Below are 22,224 nucleotides of genomic sequence, written 5' to 3' on the forward strand. Positions count from 1 at the left end.
TGGCGAGATTGATACATGAAGGGTCACACATTGGTAGGGACGCCATGATTCTAGTGTTCCAACAGACTTGGTACAGTAAAAAGTTCAGGAAAGTAGCAGAGTCCCTCTGCCAGAGGTGCCTGTCATGTCAAAAGATGAACCCAGGGAAGAAAACTGTGGTGGAACTGGGAAAAATTGGGAGGTCCGGGGGTCCCTTCGTGAGAATACAGGTTGATTTCATCACCATGCCCCGTTGTGAAGGGAAGCGATATGTCCTTGTCATGGTCTGTTTATTTTCGAAGTGGGTGGAAGCTTTCCCTACTCCCCAAAATGACGCAAAAACAGTAGCTAAGTGTTTACTAAAAGAACTGATACCTAGGTTCGGGGTTCCAGTCACTATTGAATCAGATCAAGGCTCACATTTCCAGAATGAGGTGATCGCCGAACTCTGTAAGGCCTTTGGAATCTCACAAAAGCTTCACTGTGCATACCGTCCAGAGGCTTCGGGAATAGTGGAACAAATAAACGGAACTATCAAAAACAGACTAGCAAAACTGTGTGATGCATCTAAGCTGACCTGGGTGAAGGCCCTGCCCCTGGTCCTGATGGGACTCAGAAGTGTTCCTGATCGCAAGACAGGCCTAAGTCCCCATGAAATCATTATGGGAAGAGTGATGAGGCAAGCATGGGTGCCAGGAAGCAAACTGTTGAGTATTACTGATGATTTGGTGCTTGAATACTGCAAGAGATTGGGTGACCAAGTGCGTTCTATCTCTCGCCAGATCGGAGAAGACGCCATCCTCAATCCAACGACTCCTCTCCACAAACTGGTCCCGAAAGATTGGGTCAAGATAAAGAAACATACTCGGAAGAGCTGCCTGGAGCCAAGGTGGGGAGAGAAACGTCAGGTGATCCTGGTAACTACCACAGCAGTAAAGTGTGCAGGGGTTCCACGTTGGATACACGCCAGCCACACCCAGAAGGTATTACCCGACGAGGAGCCTGGAGAAGAAGGGCGTCCAGCAGAGGACTCTGCAGGAGCCAGACCAGAAGTAGCTGACGACGTACAGCCCAGTACCAGTCGAGCTGCAGAATCAGCAGACGTTGGCCCAAGAACAGTTGATAACGAACTACCAAGAGCCCAGCCTGCTGAAGGGGTCCAAGAAGCTGAGCCAGAAGTAGCTGAAGACGAGCTGCCGAGCATATGGCCAGAGGAGTGGATACCATTGATTGATCTCACTGAAGACCCCATTCGAACAAGTGAGCGACTTTGGGAAGGTAGAGAGTGGAATAGAGAGGAAAAGGAAGGCACAGGCGAAGAACCTCAGGATCTTGAGATTCACATCAAAACTGAGGAAGGAGAAGGTCAGACAGGGACAGAACAAGTGATTGATACAGAACAAGTGATTGATACAGAACAAGTGGTTGATACAGAACAGGTGATCGATACTCCTCCACTGACTCCTGATGTCGGGAAGGGACAGACTAGACATAGCGTAATAGTTCGAGCAGAAGAAAATCAAGAGATCGAAGTATTTGAACAGGATCAGATAGGATTAGAAGAACGTGTTCAGGAAACAGAAGCAGAGACATTTGAAAAACAAACCAAAACCTGTCCTGAACAAGGCCAGATTAGTAACCAGGCAGAAGAAATAGATGCTAGCCCTGGAAACAGTCAGATAGAAGAGGAAGAAACTGAAACAGAATTGCCACAAACTAAGGAGAATAAGAGGGCAAGAGAAGAAAACGAAGTCCAAGTACCAACTAAAAGACTTAAGAAAAGAAAGCACATTGAGCCTGGATACATAAAGAAATTGAGACTGAGAATAAAAACAGTAGAAGAAAAACGTGCAGAAGAAAGGAGAAGTGCTCGCATAGCAGAACAACCAGAAGACACTTCCAAAAGAAGGAGTGATCGAATAAAGAGACAAAACAAAAAGTACAAGTCACCTGAATGGACACTTGTGTTGGAAGAATTTGAAGATCTTGATCTAACTGACGAGAGCGACGGAGAACCAGTCGCTGAGTATTCTGCCGAAGAAGAAGACGAGCCACCGTGAATTTGCACAAAGTAAGCTACTGGTGTAAAGACACAAAGAGGGGTCGAGAAACTTCTTCTGAGCCAAAATGTCTGATTCAAACGTGAATGGTAGACCTAGTTGCAGTCGTTGCAAAACATGCTGCAAGGTATGTGTATGTAGTATAGTTATACTGATATTACTCTGGATAGGACTAACAGTTTTCATTCCTTTTGCGGTGAGCAAAAATACTAATATTGTCCCTACTGAAATTGTAAATACTGACAGTGAGGAGCTGACAACACAAAGTGTAGCCAGACATGAGAGAGCACTGAGACAAACAAAACAAGACTTAGAAGCATCAGATGAGGGAGAACTACATTATCATGGAATTAAAAATAAGACGCGCTTAAATGTTTTCGCAAACTTGATAATACACTATGTAGAGACTATGGAAATTGAAGATTGCTATGTCTGCATGAAGCTGCCTACCTCTGTAGCTGAAGGCGTGACATACCATCACTTGCCGCTGACATACGGAATCTCCTGTAGCATTTTAGCTAGTTTATTTTACAAAAGAGGACCGTTACAGTACTATTACTCTAACAATGACGTGATCTTTTCTGAACTTCCCATACGTGGGAACTTGAATCCTGTACATACCAAAAGCGACGCAATAAGATATATGGGAGACTATTTCCTGACTATTGGTGATATTGACATAGGTGACGCACACAGAGATAACTTGACTTGTTCTTTGCGTGAGCAGGAAAAGATGTTCCTGAACATGGCAGAGAAAAGGAGAATTAAAATACAAAAGAAGGCAAATGACGAAAGTCAGAAAAGACCAAGGTGGGCAGAGAACATGGAAGGCACCTCAACTGGTGGGGCGGGTCCTGCTCTGTTGCTGGATTTTGAAAAGAAAGGCAAACTATGTCTTCACCGCGAGAAGACTAGCTATTATAATAACATTTTCATTGGTTCCAGTGAATGCGAACATAATTACAAGGTAATTGGAGGTTGGGGTTTCAAAAATGGGTCAGAGCCTGTGTTTCCTGGAATTTATTATATTTGTGGGGACAAGGCTTATTTCAAATTGCCGGATCACTGGTATGGAAGTTGCTACTTTGGCATTGTCTTCCCGAAAATATACCATGTGAATGGAGTTGCTGGAAGCAGTGAAAATACTAATGGCTTAGTGCGTAGTAAAAGAGAAAGCATAGGTGAAATAATGGGTAGTATTTTCAGTGCACTGATACCTGGAGTGGTTCTGAACACTCACAGAATTTGTAAATTGTCCACTATAGTGGATGCGTTGTCTACTGACACAGCTCATGGATTTCTGCTGGTCAATACCGAAATGGTTGCGATCAGATCAATGGTTTTGCAGAACAGACTTGCTCTTGATACCTTATTAGCAAAAGAGGGCGGAGTCTGCCGGATGTTGAAGGCGCAACATTGTTGCACTTATATTCCGGACAAAAGTGTGCAGCTCAAAAGATACGTGAAAAACATTACTAATTTGGAAAGGGAACTCAAACCACTCGAGGTTGACAGTGCCTGGAAGAGACTGGTAGATGGTCTCTCAAATGTAGGTCATTGGTTTGCTAGCTTAGGTAAAAGCTTATTGTTTAAGATACTGATGCCAATTGGAATTATAGGTCTTATCCTATTTTTCATATTTGCCTGTTGCAAATGTCGCAAGCACACCGGAAAGCATCAAGTGAATGCCAGAGGAGTGAAACGAAGTGTGGATGAGCTTGAATTAGAGGAAATGAATAATCAGATATACAAAAGGGTGAAGAATTCTCACCCTACTAAAGATGAGAAAGAAAAGTTGAGCAAATTGTTGGAAGAGATAGAGATGTATAAGGTGTGAGAAGTTGGCATCTGGTTCCATTTATTTTTGTGATGATAGTAAATATCATCAAAGAGGGGATTGATGAAGCAAAGCTTCGCATTTGCGACGTGCTGTATTCATGAACCTCGTCCATGTATAATCAAATAATAAGTTGTACGTCTTACTAACGTTTGTTTTATGTTTAAACGAGGTTCCCCGAAGCTTGCCTATGTGTTTTACTAAAATAATTAACTCGAGTCTTTTAAAATGGCCGCTGCGTGGAAGTAAGTGTCTGCGCATGCGTCAGTCACACTCACGTGTCCTGATGTGTTTGCAGAGTTGGAGGGAAATAGTTGCGCATGCGTAATACATAGCTGCCAGTAACGTGGTACTGCTCGTGCCACTGCTCTTGTACATGTTTATATGTAGCTAACATTTACACTGCATAAGTATATTTCTTAGTGATAAGTTGAAAGTACAAGCCCTGTGATGTGTTTTCATAACGTTATTTCTATGTATTAATTTGTTCTCGCTTACTTTTCATGTACCGCGGGAAATGGGGGTTTGACCGAGCCGAAAGCCATCTTGGAGGGTACTTGTGCGCAGACTCGCCGAAAGTCATCACGGCATTGAATTGCTGCCAAGGAAGGTTGATGCCAGAAGCCACCCTGGGAAGCAGCACCTTAGCCCCGCAGCATCTCGATATTGTTCTATTATGTTGCAAAAATGTATTCTTTGCCTGTATTCTGCGCAGTTTCTCATGGGAACCCCAATCTTGCTAGGCGGTGCCCTGAGATGTAAATAAGGCCTCCAAATAGTGTATTCTGATTGGTGTGTTACCCAAATCCTATCTTAGGACCAATCCAAATTGAGGGATTCTGACACTTTGCAACATTGGGGGGTGGTACACCGTCCCCAAATTGTATATCTACCCTGGGTTCACCTAGGGAAATTGTCCGACTTGTCTGGTTTAGCTGACCTGTCACTGACCCATCGCACTCAATAGGTGACTGAAGATACAGAGCGCTGCGGAGCACTCTGTCCGAAATTGACCATAGACTAAGGTTTTACTGAACCTTAAAGTGCTGGCGTAGCACTTTGCTGGGAGTTCGCTGACCCAATCGGGGTCTTGATCGATAGCTGCAGAGAGGGTGGAGCGCAGGCGTTGCTTCCAAACTGCGGGTGCGGTCCTGTCCTGAGCGGTCCTGTCCTGAGGGTTTGCTGTCCTGTCCTGAGGTCCTGTCCTGATTCCTAATCTGAGGGTATCCTGTCCTGTCCTGGGTGTCCATTCTGCACCTGCTGTCCATTGAGGGGTATCCTTCCTTGAGGGTTTCCTGTCCTTAACTGACCCGTGGCCAGGGTTTGGTTTCCACACCAGTCTAGGTAAATATTGCTCTAAATTCTTAAAACTTGCACCTTTCTATTTTTCTGTCTTTGCTTTAATAAAGACATACCTTTGCATATGTTGATTTTTCCATGCTTTGCCGCAAACTATTGAATCATAAAGTCATTTGCATTTTTCATAACGTTTTCCCATGTTACCCTACCTGTTAGAAATCATATTTTGCATTGCAGTTTGTCATTTCCTGATATGGTCTAGAACGGCCTTACTTACATTTTCCAAAGAACTTTTACCCTAAATGCATAGCATTTCCTGTTGCATCTCATATTAGCATTTCCATGATTACCCTGACTCTATTTCTCTATAGTTATGTACTTTTCGTTATCTTGATTATTGATTGTCTTATTCTTGTAAACTTAATGCTCAACGAAAACGAACTTTAGATAAAGCTTTTAAACTTCCAGTTGTCCGTGGTCATTTTACAACAGTATTGAATGTCAATTTGGGTTGGTATTTTGCTGCCTTTCCTTTTACAGCTAGCTCCCTGATCCGTTGAGGTCATAGGTACCCGTGTCGGTGGATGGTAAGTCGGGTACACTGAGTAATAACAGTAGGGAATTCACACAAATTGGTAGCAGCCCGTGAAGTCACCCTGTCAATGAATATTGTGAATTGAAAGTATATGGGCCCGAAGCCGGAAACGGCGAAATTATTGGCTGGGTGACCTCGCGCGCTCTATCAGTTTTATGCAACTTCCATAAAACATTTTTAGATCAAAACTGAACCTCTTATATGATAAATGGAAGGGTGTCACAGTGATTATTTGCAGTAATACCAGTGAGTAGCTGCTGTGTTACAATACTGAAAACACACCTCACTATCCCGGACTATTAACTGTAACAACTTAAGAATTTCGACAAGCATGCCTTTGCACTGTCAGTGACCTCACCAAAGATGGCATTATAGAGCTGAAATTGGGTCATAGAATCAAAGCTGTTCCAAGCATGGGTCCTCAAAATACGTCTGGCCCCATGGCCCTAAAATCATTAAGATGTCCCTGGGCAGCTCGGTCTGTAATATTTTGGGTTTGAACGATCCTTTTTAAGAAGTGGAAGTCTATTAGATAATTCCAGGGAGGACAACTGGTACCCCATCTGGTCCCAGACTTTTATGAAATATACTAACTTTCAGGCTCTTCTGAACGTCCTATACACAGAATTTTATACATTTTAAAGTAATGCTATGCAAAGCTCTCAACATGCCTTTGCGTCAACTCTAGTTATTCTAATTGAATGGTACAATTAAAATGATTGAGTTACAATGTGTGTTTATTTTGAAAACGTTCATCTTCTCCAAATATATGTTCTAGGAGCTTAAACGTGTATATAACAGGCAAAATGTACTGAAGATATCATGCCACTGAAAGGAATGCAGAGCGTCGCAAAGCAGCAAACAGCAGTGAAGGATCATATTTCACACGCAACCCCAGCTAATATATGCAAGGGGCAGCGTCACCGACAGAGGCCACAGCGAAAACCATAGGTGTTGGTGCAAATTTAGGTATACTAAAATATAGTGGTCTGGCTTTGCCCCAAATCTGAATGCCAAAATAAGGGTGTTTTACCCTGAAGCACACGGTTTACATGTCTGACCACTGTTCTGGTGTGTCTACATGTAGAATAGTTTGCACTGCAACAGGTGACTCCAGTTGAAAATCTACACAACACAGTGCCGAGTTTCCTTTTTGGCACAGCCCGAGAATAGTGTGGTGCAGAAAACCCATATTTAGCACGTGCGCCGACAATGCGTCATCAGCAGGCGACTTCTACTTAATCTAGCGCTGCGCTATTTTTTGTCCTTTTAGCAACGCAATGCTGCTTGATAAGCATGTTTTAAGCTTAAAGAAGTAGACGAACAAGTCACACCAAAGTCAGGATTAAGACTCAACTCCTCACAGTAAATGCTTTGGGAATCAGGCTTACATAGTCAGGTGTAATTATTTTATTTATTTATTTATTTTATTTTTTGCATTTGTATGGCGCGCAGCTACCCAACAAGGGTTTCCCGGCGCCGATGACAGGAATGAAGCGGTAGAGGTTGTGTGGGATTAGTGACTAATGGATTATTTCTGGAAAAGCCAGGTCTTTAAATGTTTCCTGAAGGTGACATAGCTGGTTTCTTTGCGGATGTGAATAGGGAGTTTGTTCCAGAGCGTGGGCCCTAGGACAGCGAAGGATCTACCTCCCATTCTCGCTAGCCTGAACTTCGGGGTGGAGAAGTTTGCGGAATGTTGAGAACGTAGTGCTCTTGTCGGGATCTAGGGGGTTGCCAGGGTTTGTAAATATTTAGGGGCGGTACCGGCTTTGATCCTAAACATATAGCTCATGGCCTTAAACTGGATGCGGCTCTCCACTCTGAGCCAATGTAGGTCTTTCAGATGGTTGGACACACTGGAGGTTTTTGGAATGTTGCAGAGTAGTCTTGCCGCTGAGTTCTGGACCAGTTGTAAGCGGTTTATGACAGCTTTGTTTGAACCCAAGTATAGGATGTTGCCGTAGTCAAGACGAGATGTAATAAGTGCATTGACTACGGTCTTTTGCGTATCTGGGGGCAGCATCCAAAGGATCTTTTTTAACCATTTCAAGATCGTGAAGCAGAGTCCAACCACCTTGTTTGCCTGTTGCTTCATGGACAGGGTGTTGTCAATGGTAACCCCCAGATTTCTTACTTGGGTGGTGGGTGTGGGGATGGAACCAAGCTCAGGTGGCCAGTGAGTTGTGTTCCAGAGATCTTTATTTTTCCCCAGGAGGAGGATTTCCGTCTTGTTTCCGTTCAACTTCAGCTGGTTTGCGGACATCCAGCTGAAGATGTTGTGGAGACCTTGTTTAAGACGGGATGGACTCAGTGGGTTAGACTCTGACAAGGAGAAGATGATTTGAGAGTCATCGGCATATGTCATGAGGGTGAGCCCGGATTCATCCGCTATGTCAGCCAGGGGCCGGAGATAAAGGTTAAAGAGAAGAGGGCTCAGGATGGAGCCTTGTGGTACTCTGTGGGGGGAGCTAACAGTGTCAGAGCAGGCTACTGGGGATGTGATTTGAAAAGTTCTCTGTGACAAGAAGGACTCAATCCATTTTAGCGCATCTCCCCTGATGCCGTTTTTCCCCAGTCTGGTCAGAAGTGTGGAATGGGAGATGGTGTCGAAAGCCGCACTCAGGTCTAATAGAATGAGTGCGACTGTCTGACCATCATCTAGGAGTTTCCTGATGTTTTCGGTAACTCCTAGCAGGGCTGTTTCCGTGGAGAAACCGGCTCTGAAACCCGACTGCGATGGATGAAGAAGGCAATTCACTTCAGTAAAGATGGTAAGGGCAGAGTGAATGTGCCTTTCCAGTAGTTTAGAAAAGATGGGGAGGAGTGAGATTGGTCGGTAATTCTCAAGGAGTTCTGGGTCGGCAGTGGTTTTTTTTAGGAGTGGACTGACCATAGCGTGTTTCCACATTGCAGGCACTGTGGAGAGCTGGAGGGAGGAATTTATAGTTTCTGCAATAATGGTCAGGGAAGGAATATCCAGTTTTTTAAGAACATAGACCGGAGCTGGGTCCCTTGGGGAGCCTGATTTAACAGTTTTGAGGGTGGAAATGAGTGATTCCAAGGTAAAGGAAGGCCAGGACTCAATAATGTTGATGTCATTCGACCAAAGGGGGACTGTATCTGCGGAGTCGGGGATAGGGAGATTGCTCCTGATACCTGGGATGATGTTTTCAATTTTCTCATTGAAAAAAGAAGCAAGATCTTGACATTGTTTTTTATTAAGTAGGCAAGCTGGTGCAACCGTTTTCTCCCCAGCAAGTTCCTTTACAGTGTTAAATAGCATTTTTGCTTTATTTGGCGCGGTATTGATGGTATTGGCTACAAAAAGGGCTCGGGCTTTAATACAGGCTGAATGGTATTCGTTTCTCGCTTTGTGGTATATGGCTTTTTTGTCGTGAGCGTAGTCTTTCCGCCATTTTCTCCCGAGGTTTTTGCATTTGGATTTAATGGTTTTCAGGGACTCATTAAACCAAGGAGCTGGGGGGCGATGAGTATTACTTTTTTACTCGGGAAAGGGGAAGACATTTTTCGACAGCGTTTTCTATCCAGGAGTGTGCGGCCCGAGCAATACTTTCAATGTCAGTGCCTTTGTTTGGCGAATGCCTTGCTAGAGTGTCGTTAAGTTTCCCAATATCAAGGAGTTTCCAGTTTCTTATCGTGGATATAGGCCAGGCGGCGTTTGTTTTAGGAGGTGTCGGTAATTGCAGACAGAAGTGGACAAGATGGTGGTCTGACCAACAAATTGGGATAGTATCGCTCCAACTGAGTTCAGGAATATTTGTGAAGATGGGATCTAGCAGATGCCCCGCCTTGTGAGTAGGTCCAGAGTTAAGTAGTGTTAAATTCAGAGCTGCTAGATCGTCAAGTAAATTGGTGCAAGCCGCATTTGAGGGGTCGTCAAAGTGCAGATTGAGGTCTCCCAGGAGAGAGAAGTTTTTAGAGGCGAGGTGGAAGGGAGTGATGTAGTTTGCTAGATTAGCAGCCCAGGAGTTGGCATACCCGGGGGGCCTGTAGAGTAGGATGCCCGAGGCCGTGAAATTAGGGTTTAGGGTGATTTTAAACGAGGCTGCTTCACAGTCAGGGATGTGGACGGGTTCTAGTGTGCAAGTAAATTCTCGATTGAAAATGATAGCAATTCCTCCTCCAGTGTGACCTTCTCTGTCTCTCCTGACTATAGCGTAGTCAGGGGGGAGGGCGGTTGCTATGTCAGGGCCTGCGCTCTCATGCAGCCATGTTTCTGTGAGAAAGAGGGCGCTGGGTTGGTTATCGAGTAGGAGATTACAAATATCTAGTTTGTGCTGCGGTAGGGACCTGCAGTTCACGCTGTAAAAGGAGAAATCGCGGGTCTTAGGTTTTGCTCGCATTATAGGTGTTGGCTTGCCAGGTTTAGGGTCTGGATGGGGCTGAAAATTGGTTAAAGTCAAATTGCAGTTTTGGCAAGCGGTACTACTAGTGAGTGAGGGCAATAGCACACTACAGTCATTGTGTTTTATAGGGCGCAGGCTTTTGATATATGCAGCGCTCATACCTGCAGGTTGCCGCAAGAATAGACTTTTATTCCGTGCCCCATGCCCCGTACTGTCCCGGACGGGCCCAGACGGGCTGGTCTTAGGCTTGTCTTTGGCGCGGCTATGGCGCGGTCACAGCGCGTATTCGCTGCGCGTCATAGAGAGCGTCTGGCTTATGTAGAGGACGGGCTCGTGAGCTCCGCCTCTATCCACTCAGCCAATCGGTGTCCTCCTCGGCCTGGGAGCCGGAAGAAGGAGCCTCCCTGCGCCCTCCACTCAAACAAGCCTAGCGCTTGCGGTGGAACGGGGCTGCAGGAGTGATGTGGGGGTGAGTGAAGCAGTATTTCAAAAAATTACATTTTACATTGATACACAGTGCAAATTTTTAAAATCAATTGGCGCAGTGTTAAGTAAAAAATAAGTCACGCTTTCTAAACCTAAATCGTTTAGTGCGCGCTATTCCAGGTGCAGGTAAAATTATTCAATGGGCAATGTAAATCGTTTAGTCATTCACACAGCCACACAGCTTAGATTTCAAAGCGTATCCCCCGTTTCCTTCGCTTCCATCTAAGACAGGAGTAAGAGACATCTTCTCAGAGAAAATTGCACTGTATAGGCCCCTACCGGATCGCTAGAGTATTCATGGGCTTCCGCAGAAAATTTTCCAAGGGGGGGCAACATTTTTACTTTATCACCATCCTCCGACATGATTGAGCACAAGTATTAAATAAACAAATAAAAAAATCTAATAAGACAAAGAGCTTAAATAAACAAAGAAACCCATGGGGTGGGGCTTCACAGCAGATTACCTGGCAACCACAATGAAACAGAGGAAAAAACAAGCAAGCATTGGCATAGCCAATAGGTCTCGCCTTTGGGACCTTATAAGTGTTTAGCCATGCAACACTTGAAGTTGTTGCACCAAGGATATTGTACTAGACAACTAAACACTTATAAGGTCCCAAAGGGGAGACCTATTGGCTATGTCAATGCTGTTTTTTTTTTTAAATGACAAGCAGTGCTATATGGCTCCGGCTGCCACTTAGTCCACCACATCCCACGTAGATGCTGCAGCCATCTTTGAATGGTTTTAGAGCCAATTCAAAAGCTGTCACCAGTATATGTTAATCCCTATCTCAACTGCGAGACTTCTCTCCTGCTTCCCAGTTCTATTAAATACAAATGATGTAAAAAGAGCTTTCTGAGCTGCACGGCTCATCCTACCCACGTTTCATGCGCAGATTTGAAATACTGATGGTTTGGGCTTCCCGGAATTCAACTGGTTGAGAGGGAGAGAGGTGTAGAGAGGTAGAGAGAGAGAGGTGTAGAGAGGTAGAGAGAAGTAGAGAGAGAGAAGTAGAGAGAGAGGTAGACAGAGAGAGGTAGACAGAGAGAGGTAGAGAGGTAGAAAGAGGTAGAAAGAGGTAGAAAGAGGTAGATGTAGAGGTAGGGAGAGAGAGAGATGAGGTAGAGAGAGGGGTAGAGGTGTAAAGGTAGAGAGAGAGGTATAGAGATAGAGGGAGAGGTAGAGCGAGAGAGAGAGAGAGAGAGAGAGAGGTAGAGGGAGAGAGGTAGAGAGAGAGGTAGAGGTAGAGAGGTAGAGGTAGAGAGAGAGTGGGAGAGGTAGAGAGGGTGAGAGGTATAGAGATAAAGAAGTAGAGAGAGAGGTAGAGAGAGAGGAAGAGAGGAAGAGAGAGAGAGGAAGAGAGAGAGAGGCAGAGAGAGAGGTAGAGAGAGAGGTAGAGAGAGGTAGAGAGGGGTAGAGAGGGGTAGAGAGGGGTAGAGAGGGGTAGAGTGAGTGGTAGAGAGGTAGAGAGAGAAGTAGAGAGAGAGAGGTAGAGAGGTAGAGGTAGAGGTAGGGAGAGAGAGAGAGAGAGGTAGAGAGGTAGAGAGAGAGGTAGAGGTAGAGAGGTAGAGAGAGAAAGAGGGGTAGAGAGAGAGAGAGGTAGAGAGAGAGAGAGAGAGAGAGAGGTAGAGAGAGAGAGAGAGAGAGAGAGCGAGCAGTAGAGAGAGAGAGGGTAGAGAGAGACGTACAGGTAGAGCGAGAGAGAGAGAGTGGTAGAGAGAGAGAGGGGTAGAGAGAGAGGTAGAGTAATAGAGGTAGAGAGAGAGGTAGCGAGAGAGAGGTAGAGAGAGAGAGGTAGAGGTAGGGAGAGAGAGAGAGAGGTAGAGGGAGAGAGGTAGAGGTAGAGGTAGAGGTAGAGAGGTAGAGGTAGAGAGAGAGTGGTAGAGGGAGAGGTAGAGAGGGAGAGAGAGAGAGGTAGAGAGAGAGGTAGAGAGAGAGGCAGACAGGGAGAGGAAGAGGGAGAGAGAGAGAGAGGTAGAGAGAGAGAGGAAGAGAGGAGTAGAGAGGTAGAGAGGTAGAGTGAGAGAGGTAGAGGTAGAGGTAGGAGAGAGAGAGAGAGGTAGAGAGAGAGGTAGAGAGAGAGGTAGAGGTAAAGAGGTAGAGAGAGAGAGGGGTAGAGAGAGAGAGAGGTAGAGAGAGGTAGAGAGAGAGGAAGAGAGAGAGAGAGCAGTAGAGAGAGAGAGAGGTAGAGGGAGAGAGGTAGAGAGAGAGAGAGAGAGAGGTAGAGAGTAGCAGAGAGAGAGGTAGAGGTTGGGAGAGAGAGGTAGAGGTAGGGAGAGAGAGAGGTAGGGAGAGAGGGAGAGGTAGAGAGAGAGGTAGAGAGAGAGGTAGAGGTAGAGAGGTAGAGGTAGAGGTAGAGAGGTAGAGAGGTAGAGAGAGAGGTTGAGAGGAGGTAGAGAGAGGTAGAGGGAGAGCAGGAGAGAGGTATAGAGAGAGAGGTAGAGAGAGAGAGAGGTAGAGAGAGAGAGGTAGAGGTAGAGAGAGAGCAGTAGAGAGAGAGAGAGAGGTAGAGGGAGAGAGGTAGAGAGGTAGAGGTAGAGAGGTAGAGGTAGAGAGGTAGAGGTAGAGAGGTAGAGGTAGAGAGGTAGAGAGAGAGAGGTAGAGAGAGAGAGGTAGAGAGAGAGAGGTAGAGAGAGAGGTAGAGAGAGAGAGAGAGAGAGAGAGAGAGAGAGAGAGAGAGAGAGAGAGAGATAGAGAGATAGAGAGGGAGAGGTAGAGAGAGAGAGAGGTAGAGAGAGAGAGGTAGAGAGAGAGGTAGAGGTAGAGAGAGAGAGGTAGAGAGAGAAAGAGGTAGAGAGAGAGAGATAGCGATAGGTAGAGAGGTGTAGAGAGAGGTGTAGAGAGGTAGGTAGAGGTAGAGGTAAAGAGAGACATAGAGAGAGACGTAGAGAGAGAGGTAGAGAGAGGTAGAGAGAGAGAGGTAGAGGGGTAGAGAGAGAGGTAGAGAGAGAGAGAGGTAGAGAGAGAGGTAGAGGTAGAGAGGTGGTGGTAGAGAGGTAGAGAGAGAGAGAGGTGGAGAGAGAGAGGTAGAGAGAGAGGTAGAGGTAGAGAGGTAGAGGTAGAGAGAGAGAGGTAGAGAGAGACAGAGGTAGAGAGAGAGAGATAGCGAGAGGTAGAGAGGTGTAGAGAGATGTGTAGAGAGAGAGGTAGAGGTAAAGAGAGACATAGAGAGAGAGACGTAGAGAGAGAGGTAGAGAGAGGTAGAGAGAGAGAGGTAGAGAGGTAGTGAGGTAGAGAGAGAGGTAGAGAGAGAGGTAGAGAGAAAGGTAGAGAGAGAGAGGTAGAGAGAGAGAGGTAGAGAGAGAGAGGTAGAGGTAGAGAGGTAGATTGGAGATCCTAGCATTTCCAGAGCATTAAAGGCACTACTCATTTGTAGCGTCATTCCTTTCACTGCACATCCTGCTTTATCTAAATAACTAGGGCCCTCAAATACAAAAGGATGTTGTGGTCATAAAGCTTACAATTTGCAGCATCACAGTGGTTGCTACTGCAAAACCCCTTTTTAGAGTTGTGTATAACCTTCATGATTGACAAAAGGGGTTCTGCATCTAACTTCATATTGGAATTTGGAGGGGCAGTGGAAAGGGTGCTATCTTGAAATTGCAATTTACAATGACATATATCAATGGTTTTCAAACGCAATGGCAGTCGCAAACGTTGATCTGATACCAACACTGAGCTGCAGTTGGTACATGATTCAGAAAAGAAAAGTTGTCCCTGTGGGACAGCTTTCCCTTCGTGAATCATGGCAGGCGACAGTGAGTACAGACAGGGGTCCAGGGGCTACACTCGATACTGCAATGAACATGGGGGACTGCCCCTTTGGAGCTCAAGGCATAAACTCTTTAATCCATCTCATATGCAGACCCTTCTGTAATACTAGTGCTTATGGTGCAAAAACAGGCATATCGTGTGTGGTGCAGACGCTTCTGTTCAGTTTTAACTCTTTTTCAGTTGTCAACAAAATATTTTAATTCATACTTTGGTTTCCATTGTTAACAGTTTTTTAATATATCCATTATTTTATTTTAGAAATAATGGATATATTAAAAAACGTATAACAGTTAACAATGGAAACCAAAATATGAATTAAAATATTTTGTTGACAACTGAAAAAGAGTTAAAACTGATTATTACCATGGAAAAGAAATTGATGAAACATTAATGTTCGCTGAAAAGTGCACACATCCATCGGAACAGAAGTGTCTGCACCACACACGATATGGTATACGAAAGGGCACCTAAAGAGTAGGTACCAGGATGTAGTAGCACCAACAAAAGAAAGGAATATAGCTTGAGTACAAATAAATCACGAGTGCACAGAAGGACTTTCCAATTGATCTCGCAAAAAACAGGCAGACACACACATTGCATCTCTGGGCGAATTGTGTAATTCGGTGCAGGCGTTAATGAGGCTTTGATGGCTTTCACCCTTCCTAGGGCCCCTGGCTGCAGCTCCACTCTTCCTTAGCTTGAAAAATGTGCCCCCTACCCCCCCCCCCCCCCCCCCGGAATTTGAATCTAAGTGCGCCTCTGCCTCAAGCTGTGGGAGCAGCCAGACCCGGACCTTCTCTCTTGCCCATCAGCAGCAGTTTTCCCGCTCATCAAGCAGGACGTCATTGCAAAGCGCTTTCTCACGCTTTTAAAATTGACGGCCCTGCAGACAAACACCACTGTGGGGGCTGTCAATAGTGTCGGACCGGTGTTCCAGGGGGGGGGGGGGGCAAGTGCCCCCCCTTGCCCTCCCCTGCTGGCGCCCATGAGAGTATTTACAAAGTTTCCTTGCATAGGTCTCACACAATCATGACGCATTTGGCCCATGTAATTTAAATGCTTGTACTAAACTCCGTGCTCTCTCTTTTGCAAGGTGATTATTCAGTAAGTGTGTGCGTGTGCTGTGATATTGAGTACCTGATCTGATTGGGTACCGTCCAGTCATGAAAGCTGCTCTGCTTGGTGTGCACAGTGGAGCAGCAGAAATGTGATGAGTAAGCTTCACTCCTTCTCTTGCCAAGCCATCGATATTAGGGGTTCTGGAAAGGAATGCCAAACAATCAGGTTACAAGGCGTTTCATTGCAGCGGTAAAACATGTTCACATGGAAGGAAGCATCGGATATAAAACACAAACACTTCTACAATAAACACAGCCTTCCAAAGGACATGTTGTAGGAGTATTGTCAGATTGGTGTCAAAACTACAGAAAAGAGGCAGATAAACTTTAGGGCACCAGTTTCAACAGCATATTTGACTTCAAAATGTTCGACTGTCTTGATTTTGGGCATCACCTGTGAACTTTTCATCGGAATTAGATGTAAACCGACACAAAACAAATATCGTATTTGCTAAGTACCAGGCAATATCAATATCCAGCATGCATAACAAGTAGTGGATATGTCACTGCTTTCCCACCTATATATTTGCAGGTTATACTGCTGAAGAGAAGATCATGTTCAGCTTTTACAATACCATTAATACAGGCTAATTTAATTTTCCTACGTTCTTAAAATCAAATATTTTAAGACACGACACCAGCAGATAATAAAAAAAACACACGTCAATAAAAAAGATAATATTGGACATTTGGTAAATGAATCGAAATGCTACAGTTATGACTAGATTGGACTTTAATTCCCAATTCGGATACAATTTTGACTTAATGGACACACCGTTACAGCTCTAGAGTACCGTTTGTGTACTCTATAAATACATTCACAGCTGTGAAAACCGGGTTGATCTTATATATTCATTTCCTTCAATATGGTGAAATTGCATGAAGAAAGTTCTAAGACCATATCTCACAAAAAATATTTTTACAATCGAAAATTGTCCATACCAGTCTCAATCTTAATTTAACGTCTTTTCAGCTATGTATTATGTTGTTCTAGTTCCTCATAATTGTCGCACCTTATGCATGTTCCACTCTAGTGTTGTTGAGCAGGATGATTAAATGCTCAATCTCAATTCTACCAGTAATGGGTTTTCTTTCCAGTTTTATTCAAGGCTTCTGAGTATTTCTGCATCTATGGTAGGTAGTCCACCACGGGAATGGTACTTCAAGTCAAGCATGTCTAATCCTGCAGCATGTTTGGAATTCCACCAAAATATTGTTTCACAAATATCGTGAGACACACATATTGTATCAAAAATATTGTGATGTCAAAAATATAAAGGGAAAGATTGTAGCTGGATATAATAAATATAGTTGTAGATAATATTTTTGTAATTATATAGTTGAGTTTAAATGTATTAGTTTTATTATTTAGAGTATGTTATTTCACTTGGTTGTATATTTTAAGATTTCTTATTATTTCGGCCATTTTTTGTGGGTTGTTGGGTTTGTAGGTGAATAAAGCGGGAAGATTTCAAATGCTTATTTTTTAATTAGGTACACAGTTGTTATAAGTTTTAAGTTGTTTATTTGATAGGCATTTCTGTAATTTGTTATTCAATAATCATTAAAATATGGTAATTATTTGTCAGTTAATTAGATGGTGTTCATTTTTTATTTTTTATAATAATATTGACTCTAATTGATAATATCATATTTAAGGTTTGTGTGCAATATTTAAATATTTATGGCCTGATTTTGTTGTCAGTCGGTAAGCCTCCGACTTTGCTGTCCGACATCAACTATTTCAATTCCGACCCCCTAATTTCAATCAAAGCAGTCGGAATTTAAACCGGACGGTCATTCCGGCAGACTTTAAACAGGCTCAAGGAACCTATTGGCGAGGTGGATCGAGTGCGTAATCCCTATACGCGGTTTCCGCCGTCAGGATTATGATGTCGGTTTCCGGCAGCCCTTCCATGTCGGGCTTTCTGTCATAGAAAGCCTGGTGGAAAGTGACTTTGGGGGCCCCTAGCAGGGCCCTCTTCTCATGGTGGGCTATGCTATTTATCTTTATTAACTTAAGTTAGGGAAGTTAAATCTGAGCCTTCTAAAGTTTACATTTTCCCAGCTGGTGCTGGTGCCCACACTGAAGTGGGAATAAAAAATCTGATCAATACAAAATCCAACACTTTCCTTTCTGTTGCTTATGCTGGAGTGGGAATAGTAAATATGACTCTTCCTGAGTTCAACACATTCCCCACTGTTAAGTCAGGTTGAAGTTGGAGGACTGAATGGCACTGCTCTAATTCTACACTTGTTATTACATATACATATATATACACACATATATATATTTATTGAAAAAACCATAGGTTTCACACACGTTATAGTTAGGAATTGGCATTTAAAAAACCTTGCAAATTCATTGAAAAAACCCTAGTTTTCATACGTTATAGTTAGCTGAACATTTCTCTCATACAAAACCTTTGAAATTCCTCCGTTATAGTTAGCTCAGCTAACTATAACTTGCGCGCCCGCAATGCACTGCTGATGACGTCACATATAACATCACTCATGACATGGTCAGTGACATCACTCATGACATCACTGATGACATCTCAAATGACATCACTAATGACATCACTGATGACATCATCCACTGAATGTGTGTCTTTCAGAAAAATAAATATTTTTATATATGTATATCTAAACGTCGATGGAAGAATAAATGGGTAAATAAGTGTCTAAATGGATGTTTTCTTTGTAAATTTCATTCTATAACTGCCTTATTAAGTGTATCTTAGTGAATACATGTATTAGCGAGTAATGTTTAAATATGTAAATATCTGCATCAGTGACTCACTTTGTGCATACGTGGCTGCATGGGTTGGTGAGTAGCTACACGAGTGTCTATATGGGTTATTAGTTTTTTTTTGAGTATCAGAATGAGTGTCTGTATGGTTTGGTGGCGGGTATTACTTAGGGCACAGATGCATGAATGACTGACTAACTGTTTGTATGTGTTTTGAAGACAGCATGTGTGCAGGACTGCACGGGTGGATGTATGTGTGTATAGGTGTGCTAGTGAGTGAAGGACTGCCTCAATAGTGTCTTTATGACTAAGTACATATGTATTAAACATGTGTGAGTATCGATGTATATAAGTAAGGATATATGACAGTGACAAATTCAAAAAGTTCCTGTATAAATAAGTATGTGTTTCTATCACTGATTGTTTAAGAGAGTAAGTATGTGTACGTTTCTGTAAAAGTAAGTGTAGTGGTGTGTGTATAGCTGTATATGCAAACAAACGGATGTTTGATAGTTTATTTGCATATGTGAGTATGTGTGTGAGTAACTGTATGAATGAGTATTGGTATGTAACAGTATTTATAAGTATATGAGTACATATGATGAGTGAGTACATGTATAAGTGACTTTATAGAACTGCTGGTGAATGAGTGCATGGGTATGTAGATGGCGGAATTACTGAATAGGTTGTTGGTAAGTGGTATTGGTATCTCCATTTATTTTAAAATGTGTACTTTCTATTTCTGGAAAGTGTGTATCAAAGGTTATATTACGCCAAAAAGAGGTCTGCCATTCTTTCACAAGGATTATATCATCAGTGATGTCATCAGTGATGTCATTTGAGATGTCATCAGTGATGTCATGAGTGATGTCACTGACCATGTCATGAGTGATGTTATATGTGACGTCATCAGCAGTGCATTGCGGGCGCGCAAGTTATAGTTAGCTGAGCTAACTATAACGGAGGAATTTCAAAGGTTTTGTATGAGAGGAATGTTCAGCGATCTATAACGTGTGAAAACTAGGGTTTTTTCAATGAATTAGCATGGTTTTTTAAATGCTAATTCCTAACTATAACGTGTGTGAAACCAATGGTTTTTTCAATGAATTTGCAAGGTTTTTTAAATGCTAATTCCTAACTATAACGTGAGTGAAACCTATGGTTTTTTCAGTGAATTTCAAAGGTTTTGTAAATGATAAGTTATAAATGCATGAATTATTATGTCTTTCTTTTTACACTAATTTCTTATATTTTTAATATAAATATTGATATGTATTTAATTTCTTAGATTATTTTTCATATTCTTATTATAAAATAATAACAAAACTAAATTGCAAAGTAATTTTTGGATTAACTATTGCTTGACTTCGGTTGCAAGTATAACACAACTCCAGCAATGCTCTGGGGCCCTATGCTCACAAAGCTGTATCAATCCTTACACCTGCTTCAAACATGTGCAAGGTTTTGACGCAGCATAAGCTCAAAAGTGACTGAATGAAATGTTATCCATTTCACTCAGTCACTTTTAGGAGGCGTTGCTGCACCCTCTTCTGCACAGGAAAGCCTCTTCTGGCGCAGGGCTTTACAATGTAATGCACCCTCCAAATGCGTCACATTGTTAATAGCACACACCATGGCACATCTTTTGCACCACTGCTGTGTCACAAAAATGACGCAACGGCTGTGTAAAAGAGGAACAAGGGGATTGTAAATCCACCCCTAACACATACAAATGTACCCAGGCAGTTTCACCAGCAGCGCAAATTACAGCATAGACTTCTAACATATTTATGTACATATGTTACATTCAAGTGCTTCGCAAATAGTACAGTATACTATAGGAAAACACCTTATAGATTTATGCTGTAGCACTTCCTTATAGCTCTGCACTTTCACATTCTCCATACACTAGTAATATATTCATTCATTCATTTATGAACTACACATTCATTCTGACAAACTTTTACACACTAACATAGAAATATAGTTCTTTCTTTGACCAGTGAAGGTAGTTCTAAAAAGAACAGCTTTTTTTGTTTTGTATTTTTTGTGTGTTTTCTCAACAAATTCCAACCAGAACAAAAGAATGAAAAAAAGAGCAACTAATGTCGAGGACAGCAATGATCCTGTATCCTGCGTTTTATCAGGTTGATAGACTGTTCCCCATAACACAAAAGTTTATCGCAATAAATGCAAAGAAATTTACCTTTAGCAAAGTCAAAATCAATATGTGGGTGTGAACTGCTTGCTGAAAATACTGCCGCAGATGATGTGCTTGGTGTAGCAGCAGGTGGGTTCTCGTGCAACCACCGTCTTTCGGTTCGAGCAAAGTTCTTGGGGTGCAAGTTCTTCACGTGTCGCACCATATTTGCTGAGCCAAAGGAGTATTTTTACATGGATCACCCCTTGAAAGAGTTGTTTGGCAAATTTTACAGGTTACTTTTGCAGCATTAACCTTTTTTTGACCTTCTGGAAAAGTGAAAAACTTCCAAATTAGAGCTTCTTTCCTCTTCTTTGGAGCTTCTTCAGGAATGAAATCTCCCTCGGAAGAACTGCTGGAAGATGACTCCATTGCTCTTACTATGGTGATCTTCCTTCTATTTGAGAAGATTCTCACAACAAAGACTTCTTCTTAGAAAGTCAAAGTCGAATAATTATAATGTGACCAAACTTTCAACACTCACAATAGGAAAAGTTACAAACCAATCAAATCTCTACTTTTGAAGTCACATGTCTTTGCGTACGCTTATGATGCGCTTGCGCAGCTCTTTCAATACGAGTACGCATGATATTCTACCGTGATTTGTGTAATTCTTTTTAAAAGTAATATAGGATTATTAAAAGTATTTAAAAAAATCATAGTTATCCCAAATGTCTCCCCTTAGTATCTACATTAAATACATACATGTTTTAAACCAAGTAGAAACATTGCCCCCTTTCGCGTACAGAACGCCGTACATGACGTTACACCGAAGCTTTAATGCAACGCGTAACGTCAAAGCATATTCGTACCGTATGCATGGGTACATACTGAGTATGATAAGCAGTACAAACTATGGTGCGATCACCCTCTCAGTGACAAATCAGAGCTCATGGCGCGCTAAGAAAAATGATTAGAAGTGCTGACTCATTGCAGATCCGATTCTGGGCCTTCCTCTGCGCACATGATAACACAGCCCCCATCTCTCTCCGTTGTTAATTGTTGGTGCACACATTCACACTTGCACATGCACGGTGCATGCTCTCCCACACTACCCACAACCCACCACCAAGCATGCTTGCTATCATTTAGCCTAGAAACCAATACATTAGCCAATGTGATGTCCCCCAGGGCCATCATTCTTATAGACCACGAAAACTCTACCAATGACGGCCCTGGGCTTGGTTTGGTCAGCCACCGCGGTTCCCATATAATGCGGGCACTGACGTGAGCACGCTCTCTTTTGCCTGCCTCTGCTGCGATGACAGACAGACTGTCGAAAATACCCCAAACTCAGCAAAACCGCAACCTTTCAAGACACGACAAAAGACGACAGAAACAAAGGTAAGAGAAAACGTCACAACATCAGCCTCCACTGTAAATTGTATATGCATAATACTATTTTTTTATCCTTCATATGGCTTTCCTACCCCTCAATGGTTTTAAATTTCCTCCTGAGGCGAACTAGCCGGGAGTTTGTTTGCTAATACTTTTAAAAACTGTGTCACTAATACCTGTTATTTTAAAAGCATGCCGCTCTTGGCATTTAGGAAACCACTGGGAAACCACGCGCTGCACAGCTGATTGAGCGCTGTCGCTGCATTTCACTTTCCCTGATCACTCTCGCCGCCATCGACCGCGAGACGCGAGGCCATGCCCACTCGAGGCCACGCCCCCTACCCTGCACTTAAAAGCGCTGAACACAAGCGTTTAGAGGCAGAACCTGTTTCCTCCTGAGGCGAACTAGCCGGGA

General features: G+C 43.1%; 1 protein-coding gene across 3 annotated transcripts in view; it reads right to left on the reverse strand.

The window, feature by feature from the left end:
• LOC144772898 (arylsulfatase D-like) overlaps positions 1 to 22,224 on the reverse strand; it is a 734,130-nt gene that overhangs the window by 362,713 nt on the left and 349,193 nt on the right. For all 3 annotated transcript variants that reach the window (XM_078657571.1, XM_078657574.1, XM_078657572.1), the window contains one exon: positions 15,539 to 15,660. In XM_078657571.1, coding sequence (XP_078513697.1) covers positions 15,539 to 15,660 — 122 coding nt within the window. The remainder of the gene's footprint in view (positions 1 to 15,538; positions 15,661 to 22,224) is intronic.

This window comes from Lissotriton helveticus, chromosome 8 (genome assembly GCF_964261635.1).
Source record: "Lissotriton helveticus chromosome 8, aLisHel1.1, whole genome shotgun sequence".
Classification (NCBI taxonomy): domain Eukaryota; kingdom Metazoa; phylum Chordata; class Amphibia; order Caudata; family Salamandridae; genus Lissotriton; species Lissotriton helveticus.